Below are 17,042 nucleotides of genomic sequence, written 5' to 3' on the forward strand. Positions count from 1 at the left end.
GTGCTTGAAGTAAAAATATTTTGCAATAAATGTAGCAAAGGGAGGTCAGTCTGGTGTTTTGACTTCAACAAATGATACTGACTCACTGTTACTATAATAATTGCAAAAAATCTAAAGAATATATTTACCAAGAATGTCGTCTGCCATGCTCTCATCGTCTGCTGCGGTCCCTGTCACTGTTGTAATTTTAGAATCAACAGCCTCGTCTGGAAAAAAGGAACGTGTTTTTGGTAGAATTTTATGCAAGATTACAACCTATTTTTGTTTTGTATTAAAGAATTAATATAATCAAAAACAGGAGGGCGAAAATGATCGTAAAAAGTTAATTTTGTGCATTTTTATCAGCGATAGTTTTTGAAGAACATGTAACAGTAATGGGCTGAGGAAATGTGTGTTTACCAGGGCCGTCTTAATTTGCCATTTGTGTATTTTTCAGCTTTGAAGCCGAATTCTTAAAATATATTTTACAAAAAATATTTACTATAAGTAATGAAACTGTTCACAAATGAGCCGCGTCACTACAAAACCAACATAATGGATTTGCGACCAGCATGATTCCAGACCAGCCTGCGCTTCCGCGCAGTCTGATCAGGATCTATGCTGTTCGCTTACCAACCCTATTACAAGTAGAGAATCTGATAGCGAACAGCATGTATCCTGATCAGACTGCGCGGATGCGCAGGCTGGTCTGGATCCATGCTGGTCGCAAACCCATTATGTTGGTTTTGTCGTGACGCGGCTCAAATATATTTACCAAAACTGTCGTCTTCCATGCTCTCATCGTCTGCTGCGGTCCCTGTCACTGTTGTAATTTTAGAATCAACAGCCTCGTCTGGAAAAAAGGAACGTGTTTTTGGTAGAATTTTATGCAAGATTACAACCTATTTTTGTTTTGTATTAAAGAATTAAAATAATCAAAAACAGGAGGGCGAAAATGATCGTAAAAGTTAATTTTGTGCATTTTTATCAGCGATAGTTTTTGAAGAACATGTAACAGTAATGGGCTGAGGAAATGTGTGTTTACCAGGGCCTTCTTAATTTGCCATTTGTGTATTTTTCAGCTTTGAAGCCGAATTCTTAAAATATATTTTACAAAAAATATTTACTATAAGTAATGAAACTGTTCACAAATGAGCCGCGTCACGACAAAACCAACATAATGGATTTGCGACCAGCATGGATCCAGACCAGCCTGCGCATCCGCGCAGTCTGATCAGGATCTATGCTGTTCGCTTACCAGCCCTATTACAAGTAGAGAAACTGATAGCGAACAGCATGGATCCTGATCAGACTGCGCGGATGCGCAGGCTGGTCTGGATCCATGATGGTCGCAAACCCATTATGTTGGTTTTGTCGTGACGCGGCTCAAATATATTTACCAAGACTGTCGTCTGCCATGCTCTCATCGTCTGCTGCGGTCCCAGTGACAAAACCAACATAATGGATTTGCGACCAGCATGGATCCAGACCAGCCTGCGCTTCCGCGCAGTCTGATCAGGATCTATGCTGTTCGCTTACCAACCCTATTACAAGTAGAGAATCTGATAGCGAACAACATTGATCCTGATTACTGTCTGGATCCATGCTGGTCGCAAACCCATTATGTTGGTTTTGTCGTGACGCGGCTCAAATATATTTACCAAGACTGTCGTCTGCCATGCTCTCATCGTCTGCTGCGGTCCCTGTCACTGTTGTAATTTTAGAATCAACAGCCTCGTCTGGAAAAAAGGAACGTGTTTTTGGTAGAATTTTATGCAAGATTACAACCTATTTTTGTTTTGTATTAAAGAATTAAAATAATCAAAAACAGGAGGGCGAAAATGATCGTAAAAGTTAATTTTGTGCATTTTTATCAGCGATAGTTTTTGAAGAACATGTAACAGTAATGGGCTGAGGAAATGTGTGTTTACCAGGGCCTTCTTAATTTGCCATTTGTGTATTTTTCAGCTTTGAAGCCGAATTCTTAAAATATATTTTACAAAAAATATTTACTATAAGTAATGAAACTGTTCACAAATGAGCCGCGTCACGACAAAACCAACATAATGGATTTGCGACCAGCATGGATCCAGACAAGCCTGCGCTTCCGCGCAGCCTGATCAGGATCTATGCTGTTCGCTTACCAACCCTATTACAAGTAGAGAATCTGATAGCGAACAGCATGGATCCTGATCAGACTGCGCGGATGCGCAGGCTGGTCTGGATCCATGCTGGTCGCAAACCCATTATGTTGGTTTTGTCGTGACGCGGCTCAAATATATTTACCAAGACTGTCGTCTGCCATGCTCTCATCGTCTGCTGCGGTCCCTGTCACTGTTGTAATTTTAGAATCAACAGCCTCGTCTGGAAAAAAGGAACGTGTTTTTGGTAGAATTTTATGCAAGATTACAACCTATTTTTGTTTTGTATTAAAGAATTAAAATAATCAAAAACAGGAGGGCGAAAATGATCGTAAAAGTTAATTTTGTGCATTTTTATCAGTGATAGTTTTTGAAGAACATGTAACAGTAATGGGCTGAGGAAATGTGTGTTTACCAGGGCCTTCTTAATTTGCCATTTGTGTATTTTTGCATAGGGGTTTTCTAGTATTTTTGTATAATCACTCATTTAAGTGCTTCAAATTTCTGTTGCTTTTTTTTTTTTATTTTTAAAAGCAAATACAGGTAGCTAATATTTGTGCATAACTGCAGAAAGAAAACACAATGTACAAACTAAATAAATTATGACTTTACCATTCTTTGATGACAGGTTTTGAGGATCGACTTTGTTTGACTTGCTGGCAATCTTACAGACGACCATGTCGGCAGTACCTGTTTCATTTAACAGGGTTTCTGGGTCAAGAGTCTTTCCTCTTCTTGCATAGTATCTTTGGCGCATGCGGTTTCGAAATCTTGCAAACTGCAAAAGAGACAATGTTCTTTTCTGGTAAAACATTTACCCCTGCCATCCTCAATATCACAAATAGACAGGTCTATCGTTCACTTTGGACAAAACCATTAATCATTTTAAGGGATATTTTCAAAAATGTACTTAATGAAAAGCAAACAGTACAGACTATGATCAGACGAACACATATTTAAGGACTAATCTTGGTCTGCACTGATCGTCTGCGTATATTCTGTAGACGGCTGCAGTTAAATATCTGTCTACTTCCAAATTTTAAAACTCATTTTTAATAATAATAATAATAATAATAATAATATTAATAATAGTATTGATAATAATAATAATAATATTTATTATTATTATTATTATTATTATTAATGATTCCATTAATTATGCACAGAAATCAGAGTGTAGGACAAAAGCCCTCCCGGACATAAGCCCTCCCGTCCAAAATTGACAAGGCGGACAAAAGCCATCCCGTGAAAATGACAAGGCGGATAAAAGCCCTCCCGTGAAATTGACAGGGCGGACAAAAGCCCTCCCGTGAAAATGACAGGGCGGACAAAAGCCCTCCCATGAAAATAACAGGGCGGACAAAAGCCCTCCCGCAGCAAATACATATCTGTACATTGAATAGTTTGTATTTTCATTTTAACGCACTCCACATATTAAAATTGTAATCATGAATATTTTTGTTTTCCATTGCCTTATAAGCGTGTTTGTATGAGCTTGAGTACATTCCTGACTCACATCTGAATAATAAGTACTAAAATATGTAAGTGCATATTTATTCACGATTACTCACATGTGAAATTAAGATTAATAGAGTAATAAATGATGAAAAGAAGTTAAAATTAACTAAAATTAAAAGTCCAAGTGCCTTAATTGTAATGAATCAATTACTTTAGAAAGTGACTTTGTTTTAAACGACATTCGTGTGAAAATATTACCTCGTTAAACATTTCTGAAAGGTATATTCTGAATGAAAGGTGGTTCTAGCTCATAAAAATACTTGACCAATAGAAAACAAAAACAAATATATATGTTACAAATTTAATATCTTAAGTGCGTTGAAAAAAAACACGGGAGGGCTTTTGTCCGGGGGGGGGGGGCTTTTGTCCGTTTCCCCAGAAATCACAATTTATTATCTTAAAATAATGTTAAAAAAAAATAAAAAATGTTATTTTATAAACGTCAACTTTTTCTGAAAAAGACTAAACGTCTAAAGCTCAAGAAAAGCGTTTGTTTTCATTGAATTGACTATATCTTAATAAACTGTAATGTTAAAATGTTTGAATGCCTACTCACCCTTTCGTTGCAAGACTTCTTAAAACTTATGAGCCAAACGAAACAGCCTCGATTTTCACTAGCCATTAATGTTCAATGCTTTAATGATTTATTTACGGCTGGTTTTATCTTCCGGGCGCAACTATTGACGTTGCTAATGAGAAGCCGTCAACTTCTACTGTGACGTCACAACGTTGCATGTTTTATGCCTACGTTAAAATCCAAACATCACCGAATACTCGTTAACAACGTGGGAGGGATAAATTTCAAACAGTTTGGAATACCTTGGGCCGGGCATATTATTAGTCTTTTAACTAAGTTGCTGAGTTGTTACTTAAAGCGAGGCATTTGAAAATATGTCAATTTACCAAAACATATGAGCCGCATCATGTCAAAACCAATGATAGTGGTTTGCGACCAGCATGGATCCAGACCAGCGCCTGCGCATCCGCGCAGTCTGAATCAAGAATCCATGCTGTTCGCTTACCAACCCTATTACATGTAGAGAAACTGATAGCGAACAGCATGGATCCTGATCAGACTGCGCGGATGCGCAGGCTGGTCTGGATCCATGCTGGTCGCAAACGCATAACGTTGGTTTTGTCGTGACAGGGCTCAATTATATTTCAGAAGTTTGACAGTAAGAGTCAAAAAGTTGCAAAAGTTGGCACAAATTTGACACGTCAAGGCCAATTTAATATGTTCAAATGATCGAGTGATTATTATTTGTGGGCTAATTACATCATTACGGGACTTAAAGAATATAAAAAAATGAATATCTTAGTAGTTTGAAATAAAATCAAATAAGGAATAAACTTTTTGCGAAATCATTGCCAGTTAGCAAGTGTAAAATAATAATAATAATAAAATCTTTATTTATAGAAGGTAACATACAAAGTTCACAGTAAGAAGTTTACTTATTTTCAGTATGGCCTTCTGTCGAATGATAATAAGGGAAGCAGAGTTACTGTATGTTTCAATTCTTCATAATGTTTAGAGAAACACTATTAAATATCTTTATTATTTCTCTTGAGAGGTTCAAAACGCACATCACTCTGATGTAAAAAAATCGATGTGACCCCCCAACACACACATCGCCACAATACGAAGTGGCATCGCCAAAATGCGTAGTGACATCGCCACAATACGAAGTGACATCGCCACAATACGAAGTGACATCGCCACAATGCGTAGTGACATCGCCACAATACGATGTGACATCGCCACAATGCGTAGTGACATCGCCACAATACGAAGTGACATCGCCACAATGCGTAGTGACATCGCCACAATGCGTAGTGACATCGCCACAATACGAAGTGACATCGCCACAATACGTAGTGACATCGCCACAATGCGTAGTGACATCGCCACAATACGAAGTGACATCGCCACAATACGAAGTGACATCGCCACAATGCGTAGTGACATCGCCACAATACGAAGTGACATCGCCACAATGCGTAGTGACATCGCCACAGTACGAAGTGACATCGCACAATACGAAGTGACATCGCCACAATGCGTAGTGACATCGCCACAATACGGAGTGACATCGCCACAATGCGTAGTGACATCGCCACAATACGAAGTGACATCGCCACAATACGAAGTGACATCGCCACAATACGAAGTGACATCGCCACAATGCGTAGTGACATCCAGACAATCCAAAGTGACATCCAGACAATGCATGTGAAGTGAAATTCAGATTATGCAAATTGACATCGCGACGATGCGAAGTGACATCCAGACAATGCGAGGTGACATCGCGACAATGCGAAGTTACATCGCGACAATGGGAAGTGACATCGCGACAATACGAAGTGACATACAGACAATGCGAAGTGACACCCAGACAATGTAAAGTGACATCCAGACAATGCGAATTAACATCGCGACAATGTGGAGAGACATCCAGACAATGCGAAGTGACATCGCGAAAATGCAAAGTTACATCGCGACAATGCGAAGTGACATCGCGACAATACAAAGTGACATACAGACAATGCGAAGTGACACCCAGACAATGCAAAGTGACATCCAGACAATGCGAAGTGACATCGCGACAATGTGAAGTGACATCCAAACAATGCGAAGTGACATGGCGACAATACGATACGATCTTGAATGACGACATTATAAATGCCACGATAAGCACACCGTGTGCAATTAGTTTTTTATATACGATAGATGTGTTAACAATTACTCCGTTCATGCCTCCACTGATTTATTGTTTGAATCAAAGCATTTTGATAAGCTTAAAGCAGAACGCTTGACGATTCGAGCTATAAATCATGCAACTTTAAGATTTTAGAACAAAAAAAAAATATTTAAGTGTAGCAAAATGAAGCCCATAAGTATGGTGGCTGATTTATGCCATTCGTGTTTTCGCCCCGCGACCCCGTCAAGCAAAAAAAGTTAAAATGGCGGGGGCGCGGAGCGAAAAGTCTCTATTAATGTTTGACCGAAACGGTCGAAAACTTATCATAAATTAATTTATCCACGCCCATAGACGCGAAGCTATTTGTGTTTGGATTATATTTTGTCCATGAACCAGATTTTGATAATTTAATCCCTTCCATTTACAGATAAAACATTTCATATGGAACAAAAAAAATCCTTTCGATTTCTATTATGTAAAGTCATATATTGGTTCTTTCGGTGATACGCAGCATGGTATATTAATGAATGAGTACGGGAATCAATCCAGGCGTCAATATATTTCCGCTGGCAGAATTGTTCAACGAAAGCCGTAAGAGATAAAATGCAAAATGCACTTAAATTCGGTAATTTATTTCTGAAAATTTGTATCTTTTATGAAAATAGAATAATTTTTCCCAAGTCCTGTAGCACAGGTGGGGTACATGCATATTGGCTGCATTCACATGTGTTCGACTCATTTGTCTTGCCAATAATTGTTAAATTACCACAAGATGATCTTCCCTTGATCATCAAGAACCAAATAACTATCCAGCACCCGTTTACTATATAATGTATACAAGGCATATACATGTACTAGCAACTCGCCGTACCGTATTATCCGACATTAAAATAAATAGACATATTTTCATATGTATACTTGCAAACATAGCTTAAAAGCCATTAATATAAGCATCTAGTTCTATTTACGATAAATGAAATATCATAGCTACTCTGAATTGCTGGGCACATATCTAATGTTACGGGAGGGCTATTGTCCGCCTTGGTAATTTCACGGAAAGGCTTTTGTCCGCCCTGTCATTTTCATGGGAGGGCTTTTGTCCGCCCTGTTATTTTCACGGGAGGGCTTTTGTCCGCCCTGTCATTTTCATGGCAGGGCTTTGTCCGCCTTGTCATTTTTTGACAGGAGGGAAACTAAGGTTAACTTAACTTAAAGATTATTGTGTTTAAGTATGAAGACAATCCATTTAAAAAGTTATAGCCACTTAAAGCAAAATTTAGACATTTGACCTTCAAGGTCAATGTAACTTTTGAATGAAGGTCAAGTTTAGTCTAGTTTACAAGGATTGTTTTGGCCCAGTGTGAAGACAATACACCAATAACTTAAAAAGTTCATCAAAGTTAAAGGTTGCGGGACGGCAATGGGAACACGACTGTAACAATCTCTCTATTTTTTTTTTCTTCAAAAAAAGCCGAGCTAAAAAAACGGAGGGTGACGGAGTTGGTCGGAACAAAACGATGCACTGCTGCATTTATGTTAATGACTATACTATAAGGTCAACTAATTCAACATTGATCTTATCTTGCCAGGATTTAACGTTATATTAATAAATGTCCCCTGGATAATCTGCTCCTTTTTTAAATTCATTTCTATCAAGGGACGTAACTTGACAATAACTCTTAGTGTTCTTTTTCAATATTGTGTCCCTTTAAATAGAAAATAATACAAAAGGTTACTGTATCTTCCAATAGACTTTATTAGTAACAATTATATTCATGAACAATTTTATGACGATAATACTTTGAAAATTAAGTTGAAGCCTATGCACAACATGAAAAAACGAATAAGATAAAAAACAAACAAGTAAAGCAAAAGAAAACATAAAACACACAAACTGAACAAAAACACACAAAACAAAACAAACAGACAACAAAACAAATAAACACACACAGACAGACACACGCACGCAGCTTCTTTCTTCTTCTTGTACTCTGAAACTGAAAGAACGGTATTGAGTATTAAGAAAATACTTGTTTAAAAAAAACGATCAGTTTTTGATTATACATAATCTATTTTAGTTCGATTGTGTAGGAAGTTATAAGCTTATAGACACACTTTCACAATCCGTTCCTGAGACCAGCCAGTGCTGAGCAATGAGTGTTAAGTTTCTTGCTCAAGGAAACACCAACTTGTCCCTGACGATCAGTTTTACATGCACGTATTTATTCAGTACTATTTACTTTTGTTACGTTTTTGCTCTTGGTCATCTCTACGCTTAAGGTTGTGTCATTATACACGAAATATTGTGCAGTTATCTTTAACGGAAAACGGACAAAAGCCCTCCCGAACAAAAGCCCTCCCGTCAAAAAATGACAAGGCGGACAAAAGCCTTCCCGTGAAAATGACAGGGAGGACAAAAGCCCCCCCGTGAAAATGACAGGGCGGACAAAAGCCCTCCCGTGAAAATAACAGGGCGGACAAAAGCCCTCCCGTGAAATTAACAAATTGGACAAAAGCCCTCCCGTAACAAAAATAAATATGTATGTTGAATACCTGTGCTTTTTTCATCACCTTTTATTTTGAATATACCTTCCTGAAATGGTAACTTTTTACACGAATGTCGATAAAAACAAAATCACTTTTAAAAGTAATTGACTCATTACAAGGTACATTATAAATGTCTTAAACTTTTAAGTAAGATAATTTTAACTTCTTTTTATCATTTATTACTCTATTAATCTTAACTTCACATAGGAGTAATCATTCGTATCTACATGAATAAATATGCCCTTACAGATTTTAGCACTAATTACTGGGCCGGAGGGCTTTTGTCCGCCCTATTATTTTTACGGGAGGGCTTTTGTCCGCCAAGTAATTGTTATGGCCTAATGGGAGGGCTTTTGTCCGCCCTGTCATTTTCATGGGAGGGCTTTTGTCCGCCTTGTCATTATCACGGGAGGGCTTTTGTCCGCCTTGCCACTTTTTGATGGGAGGGCTTTTGTCCGGGAAGGCTTTTGTCCTACACTCAGTTCAATTGTTAAAGATGAGTGTAGGACTCAATGATTTGTCACAAGAAATTTTAATATAAATTCTTACCTTTGGATTCTTTGATAGTTCTAGTATCTGTTCTAGCAGCTGTAATAGCAGATTGGTTGATGTCGGCATCTGTCACAATATTTAACAAGCTCTCCGTTACAGCCATATCAGCAATTTCTGTGAAAGAAAAATATAAATGTGATGTACATTAAAATGTACAACACACAGAAATAAAGCGAGATTTGTCTGTACAAAAGAATTATCGGCCGTTGTTTAACGTGGTTAAGCCGTTGCTCATTACCGGGAAAAAATATCAAATTACTCGTAAAGTTACCGGAAGTCAAGATGAAAACAAGCAAGCTAAAAAATAAATAAATAAATAAATCCGGTAAGACCTCAGTCTAATAACAGCAATATGTCTAAGATTTATGTCATAAAAGACTGCAGAAAATGTAGGCAACGTTCATTTAAAAAAAGAAAACGCACGCACGCATACACGCACGCACGCACGCACACACACACACACACACACACACAAACAAACAATATGTGTTATGCACAAGTCAATATCAACAACGCACCCTTTCCAAAGGATTAGTTGGGACTTTAACTTTTGAATTTTCAAACCCCTGGTAAAGGTCCCGTCCACAGAAAACAGCAATAGGTAAAATGGCTGAGATAAGGATTAAACTAAAGATTAAGATTAATCATGGCGGTATTCTGGGCAATTTTTGGCGACCAAAGACAACCACCGCATTGACACGGCAGAGCAGGGACTAGCAAGGCCAAAAATAAAATTATATTTGTTTCCCCTTCTCGACCCATTAAAAATAGGTTGGGTAGGTAGGTAGGAAAGTTATTTGTTTATATGTGCAGTATAATAAATAATCTGCATATATGTGTAATGAACTATTAAAATTAATTTATTAAGTGCAATAGTATATGTACATGCATTACCTATACATATTCACAACTGACATATGCAACAATTTATTAACTATGCTAGCTGTCTGAAATAAGGATTAGATTGTACCTATTGAAAAACAATACTTTCATCCCCTAAGAACCTGAAAAATCTTTTGGGTAGGGGCAAATTTGTTGGGTAGGTAGGGCAGGGGAAACAAATTAAATTTTATTTTAGGCCCAAAATGTAAAGACTCGGCCCCTTTCCCCTACGCCATCACAAGCCCGTTCCCCGGGGATTAGGAACTTTGTTACAATTGGCTTGTGCATCAAGTAAATCACTTACGGCTGATGATACTGGATGACAATGAAATGATGTCGTCTGCTGGCTTCACTGTTACGGTCGTTGTGTTGCTAGGCAACTCCTGTCTCAGACTGTCTGCTGCTTTATCAATGATGCACGATACATATTCTTCAACTAAAAATATAAAATTTCGTAATATTTTTTCATAGTGTCACACTATAACACATGACACATGTGAAAATGAATTGCCGTTGTCGACATTCATATGACCTTAATAATTTTGAGCGTGATTTTCGGTTTTAAAATACATTAATTTTGTACTTGTACATTCAATTTTGATATCAAATGAAATATTTTATACAATTTTTGATATTCATATAGTTTATTAAAACGTGCAATAATTGATAAACAAGAATGTGGCGGTGCGTTATGTAGCAAAGTCGCTAAATACTGCACTTATGAGTTATTTCTTTAGCTTTCTGACAAAATTTAAAAAGAAAATATTTTTGAAATCTAATATTATCTGAAATGTAGGATGTTGTCAATATGTAGGAAAAAATATACATGATTGTATTTACCAAGTCTGTCGTCTGCCGTGCTTTTGTCGTCTGATGTGATCTTATAGTCTTCTGTGATCTTGTCGCCTGCTGCGGTCTTGTCGTATGCCGTGGTCTTCTCGTCTGCTGTGGACTTAACGTCTGCTGTGATCTTGTCGTCTGCTGTGATCTTGTCGCCTGCTGCGGTCTTGTCGTATGCCGTGGTCTTCACGTCTGCTGTGGTCTTGTCGTCTGCTGTGGTCTTGTCGTCTGCTGTGATCTTGTCGTCTGCTGTGGCCTTAACGTCTGCTGTGGTGTTTTCGTCTGCTGTGATCTCTGTATCTGTTGTATTTTCTGTATCTACGGCATCGTCTGAAAAAAGAATGTGATTTCAGATTTTTTATGCTTCATATGTAGTTACTTCTATTATTTTATTTTATTTGTATTATAATTCAACACAATCAAAGGCAGGAATGTGAAAATTATCATTACACTTTATCTTATACTGTTTTTATTTCGTAGACAGCGTTTTGAAGTTTAAGTGTTGGGCTTAAGAAATTCTTCGTTTTGAGACTTTTGATATATAGAATTTGCCTTTTTTTGTCATTTGTCATTTTGATTGTGTCACTCTTATATATACCGTATATTAGTTAAACAACATAACAGAGATACCGAGTGCTTACAAATCCATTTTCGTTTGTCAAACAAATATTACTGCAGTAAAATTTGTAAATATATTGAAGTCAGAATTAATTTAGAAAACATGATGACAAATTAAATGACTATACCATTTTTAGATGACAGCTTTTTAGGAACGGCTTTGTTTGACTTTCCAGCAATCTTCCCGACGACCATGTCGGCAGTACCTGTTTCATTTAACAAGGTTTCTGGGTCAAGAGTCCTGCCTCGTCTTGCATAGTATCTTTGGCGCAAGCGGTTTCGAAATCTTGCAAACTATAAAAGAGACAATGTTCCTTTCTGGTAAAATATTATCAATGTTCCTTACTTGTAAAACATTTTACCACCCTGAATATCTTTAATATATAGATATGACGTTCATTTTAAACAAAACATTTCATTATTTTAAGGGAACAGTTAAATATTTGAGCCGCGTCACGACAAAACCAACATAGCGCGTTTGCGATCAGCATGGATTCAGACCAGCCTGCGCATTTGCGCAGTCTGGTCAGGATCTATGCTGTTCTCTATCAGTTTCTCTACTTGAAATAGAGTTGGTAAGCGAACAGCATGAATTCTGATCAGACTGCGCGGATGCGCAGTCTGGTCTGAATCCATGCTGGTCGCAAACCCACTATATTGGTTTTGTCGTGACGCGGCTCATTTACTGAATTAATAGCAAACAGTAGCGACCGTGATCATGCAGACGGCACACATTTACTGACTGATTTTCGTGTGGTAGATTTTCTGTAGCCGCAAGCATTACAATATCAAGATTCTTTCAAAATTAAGAAGAATTTAATTTTCCTGTTACTAGAAGTTTCCTCTATAAAATTAACGGTACTGCACATGAATATATCTATAAGAATCACTAAAATATTATAACCATTTTTTCATTTATTATTTCACCGTGCATTATTTATCATCTTTAATCATCTTTTATCATCATCGTCATCATCATCATTATTATTATTACTACATGTACTATTAATTATTATTATTATTTTATTTATTTATTTATCTTTTTATTTATTTATTTATTTATTTATTTATTTATGTATAATCATCATTATCATTATTATAATCATCATCATAATCATTATCATTATCATCATTATTATTATCATTATTATTATCATTATTATCATCATCATCATTATCATTATTATTATTATTATTTTTATTATTATTATTATTATTATTATTATTATTATTATTATTATTATTATTATTATTATTATTATGTGTTGCCCATATGATGCAAAACCAGTTAATTTATGATCTTAATTGATCTGGATTGAATACTAAAATTCTTAATTTTCTACTCACCCTTTCGCTGCAGGATTTCTTAAAGCTAACGAGCCATATAAAAGTGCCTGAATTTTCACTAGCCATTAATTTTTCACATGCTTTTAAGATTTGTCAACAGCCATGATTATAATTTTCCGGACGCAATGTGACGTTGCTAATGAGGAGCGTCATTTTCTTCTGTGACGTCACATTGCATGTTTCTATCTACCATTAAAGCAAAACATTACCGAATACTCGTTAGCAACGGGATAATCTGGTTCCCTGTCCTATTATGGTTCCCATCCAAGCTGTACTTTTTAGAAGTGCGCAGGGGACCAGTCTAGCAACGGGATGATTTTAAACATTCGGAACATCTCGGGAGGCATCAATAAGTTTGTGTATTAATTTCGAAGAAAGCCGAGTCGTTACGATTGTGTTTGGTGGTTTTTTAGACACTTGGAACACGTACATATAGCAGGTTTCTGTTTTTTTATATTTTTTTTCCTTTTTTTACGGAAAGGGCCGAAAAGTTGTAATATATGGCAAAGCTGCGACAGATCACACCCATTTTCACATTTTAAAATTAAATGATCGACCCATTATTTTAAGTGAATTAAAAAAATTAGAACAAATCATTATAAAAATAGTTTGTAATCAAACCAGTTTATTTATTCCGGTAAAGATTAGTCTTAAATATCTCTTCAGCAGCAAGTTCTGTAAAAGTGCTATGTTCACTAACTACTGAAAATGGCCCCCAAAAAATCGAAAATAAAATTTAGGGAAAAACTTTTATTGTGTTATGTTTTTAATTAACAACATTAATGCATCATAAAAATCATTTTTCTTTTATAAAAATCGTTGTATAGGGAATAATAATGTAACGTTGTTAGGACCCTATTCTGGCAAAAATTGGAACAATTCATAAAAATCTGGTGCTATTTTTTATTTTCTCAATATTAGCGCACGTTTGTTCCACCTTTAATCTTACTTTGAATAATTTGTAATTCTATTGTCCTTCAATAAATCATCGTTAGCTTGTGGAACATGCATGCGCTCACAGCATAAAATAAGAAAATTTACGCCGTCCCCCCACCCCCCTGATAATTATAAAAGGGGACCTATCGTCTTAAAAGTCATCGTTATAATCTTTTCTGATAACAAATTACGCATAAATAAGCAAAGTGTGAAAGAAAACTTGTAAATAAGTTATTACAGAGTATTTACAAAACAACAACATCAGAAATACGATAATCGCTCATTTATTCGACATCACTGGACGAACTTAAGTGGGTACGAAACACAGCGTCGCTATTGTAAACAACTCGAGATAGACACCAACATAAGGTGCAATTCCAGGTATTTATTTTCCCCTAATGAAAAAAACATGTTGCAGAACCATATTTTATAACATTTATGCAATTAAGACTACCTATTGGTATTTATTTATACTCTACTGTATGTAAATAATCAGTTTCAAATAAAAATATTGACTGTCATGTACAGCAAAAATGAACAGGAGTTCAATCATGGATCTACGCAACGAAATGAAATTAACGATGCATAATTTCGGATCACGTTAAGTGTATTATGTGATATGGTAAAACATAAAAGAAAAGAGTGCATGCTTTTTGTTTGATATTTACACAGATTTGTACTACTTTACTATATATAGATACATATACTTCCATTACCGTGAACACTGTCTGTTATAGTACAATGGAATAGTCTGTGGAGTTCCATGCAGGAGATCGTGGTTCGAAACTTACTCAAGTCGCATTTTTTTTTGCCTTTTTTTTCATTATTTTTATTTCAATTGCTTCAGATTTAAAAAGTGAACTATGTTTTAACTGTCGGACCAAAAACAAATAATAATTTATTCTTATTTGAAGCTAAGCCAAATAGATTACATTTATAAACAAAATTAGTTCATTGAAATAAAGTCATACATAACTTTCATTTCACTTGAATCATATTTATTTTAATGAAAATCGCTCATAATATTTGTTTCAGAATGTTCAAACATTTTGAATGCATTGTTTGTGAAAAAAGAATAAAACCTTCTGGAAGACGCCCATTCCTGAAGGCTAAACAGTTGCTGAAAATGATTCTTACAACTGATCAGAAGACATAGGTATACATGCCAAGATGCCCGAATGAATGTCGAAGGGGCAGAAGCAACTAGAATCTGATGACGCCAATGAAAGTCGCTTAGTAACCAAGGTAAGATGTTGACTAGTAAATATACTTGTAAATGTATTATTTTACACATAATGACATTATCTTTAACATACACAAAATTATATTGATGTGTCTGCATTTGCATTTGAAATTAGAAAAAAAAAACCTGATTTTGATTTGGTTAATACCAGAGCTATAACCCCAATATGTAAGTGACTATAACCTTACACATACTAAGCAATGAATGTAAAGGAACGGGGTTTGAACCCACTCGCCCACACTTCTTTTATAGTATTACATATATTGATAATACACATATTTCGCCGTAAAATTACCATCACAGCTGTAATTTTAAATCGTTTATTGTAAATCAATAAATATTTTAATACATTGTAATTTAATAACGGCAATATTTTTGTGAACATATACAACAGAAAATGAAAACAAAAACTTCTTTTATCTTAGTAACGGTGTTCTATATTTTCAGATTCGATGGGTTGTTGAGTCAGGAAATGCTCGTATAAAGCGTTTCAAGAACTTGGATCATGTTATGGCAAACAGTCTAATCTAATATATTAGCGATTTTGTTCGGATTGTATGTGCTATTTCAAACAAGTACTTCCCACCTCTCAGTAGCACAGACCAATCCGAAATTGATATTGCTGCAAAAATGGTCAGGCTGCTAGAGAGGAAAAACGAGCTGCAGAAATGATAGAAGAGACTGAACTAGATAGAAAACGGACTATGTACTCCTAGGCACTTTTTTTCCATTTTGACATTTAGTAAAGTTGTGGCGAATAAGTTTTGTGTATTGTGTATCGAAGTCAAAATACAACTTTGTTTACATTTCGCTGCCTTCGTATTTTAATTATCAATAAATTTACATTAAAACGTCATTTTCGTTATGTGAAAAGCATCATACGTTTTCTTAATCAATTATTACTAAACTATAAAACATACATTTTCTCTTTTTACATAAGAAAAATCTATCCGTTTATGAGTCATAATGTGCCTTTAAAGGACATTTTTATAACATTTTCAATCACGAAGTTATTTAAGTACCTAAGGACGTTTTCTATTTATTGTACATTTTCTTAGTTTACTTTTCGAAGTTAAAGCGCATTTAATCCTAAATAACTTATATAAAAATGTTATTTTATAGTCAACACTGATGATCCAAACCAAGTGTCAAAATGCCAAGCAAGCACACATCTTTACAAACATACATGATTTGGGTTAAAGTGGAAAACGAGACAGTAGTTTGGTGGTACATGCAGGTGTGGCTCCAGACTCATTGGGTTGTGTGCTCATATAGCTGCTATAGTGTGGTACCTTTCTAACGGGAGTCATAGCGGAAGAGAATGTTACGGCATTCGTGACTGGAGTGTTCATTTATCAGATGCCGCAGTGTGTGAGATTGACGAAACTTTCGAGCGAGACGGACTTCGTTGGCGTCTATTACAACGCATATATATAACACAGTGACGTCATGACTTTTGCACTAAATAAGTGAATAAGTTTTTTTTAAGATGTAGTTGTTATAATTCACTATTTGCTACCGTTTACATATAAAGGAAATAACTTCTTTTTATTAACAACAAACATTTAAATATTTTTCGGGATGATAATTTGTTACATGAACTGTATCTAGTAGTTTATGGAGTTAGTTTCTGTTTACAGAAAATGACATACAAACACGACTCGTTATATTAATGAACTGATTCTTTCTTATTGTTATATTCTTTTAATTTTTCAATTAAGTATTTCCAAGGATCTGTTT

At 35.7% G+C, this 17,042-nt stretch overlaps 2 protein-coding genes across 2 annotated transcripts; both read right to left on the bottom strand.

Moving 5' to 3' along the window:
• Window positions 1-128: 128 nt before the first annotated feature.
• On the bottom strand, window positions 129-4,315 carry LOC132720241 (uncharacterized; the record flags this gene model as incomplete). The annotated part of the gene is given in 3 exon segments (XM_060704332.1): window positions 129-206; window positions 2,733-2,898; window positions 4,195-4,315. Coding segments are annotated over 3 exon segments (310 nt in total), but the record flags the coding sequence as incomplete, so codon positions are not given.
• A 3,760-nt stretch (window positions 4,316-8,075) lies between these two features.
• Window positions 8,076-13,285, bottom strand: LOC132720240 (uncharacterized). The gene is made up of 6 exons (XM_060704331.1): window positions 13,124-13,285; window positions 11,905-12,070; window positions 11,159-11,488; window positions 10,623-10,754; window positions 9,434-9,550; window positions 8,076-8,334 (listed from the first exon to the last, which is right to left on the bottom strand). The coding sequence occupies exons 1-6, from the start codon at window positions 13,187-13,189 to the stop codon at window positions 8,123-8,125; spliced, it is 1,023 nt and encodes a 340-aa protein (XP_060560314.1). The 5' UTR covers window positions 13,190-13,285; the 3' UTR covers window positions 8,076-8,122.
• Window positions 13,286-17,042: the final 3,757 nt, after the last annotated feature.

Source organism: Ruditapes philippinarum, unplaced genomic scaffold (genome assembly GCF_026571515.1).
Source record: "Ruditapes philippinarum isolate M1 unplaced genomic scaffold, ASM2657151v2 ctg5142_1_1_1_1, whole genome shotgun sequence".
Taxonomy (NCBI): Eukaryota; Metazoa; Mollusca; class Bivalvia; order Venerida; family Veneridae; genus Ruditapes; species Ruditapes philippinarum.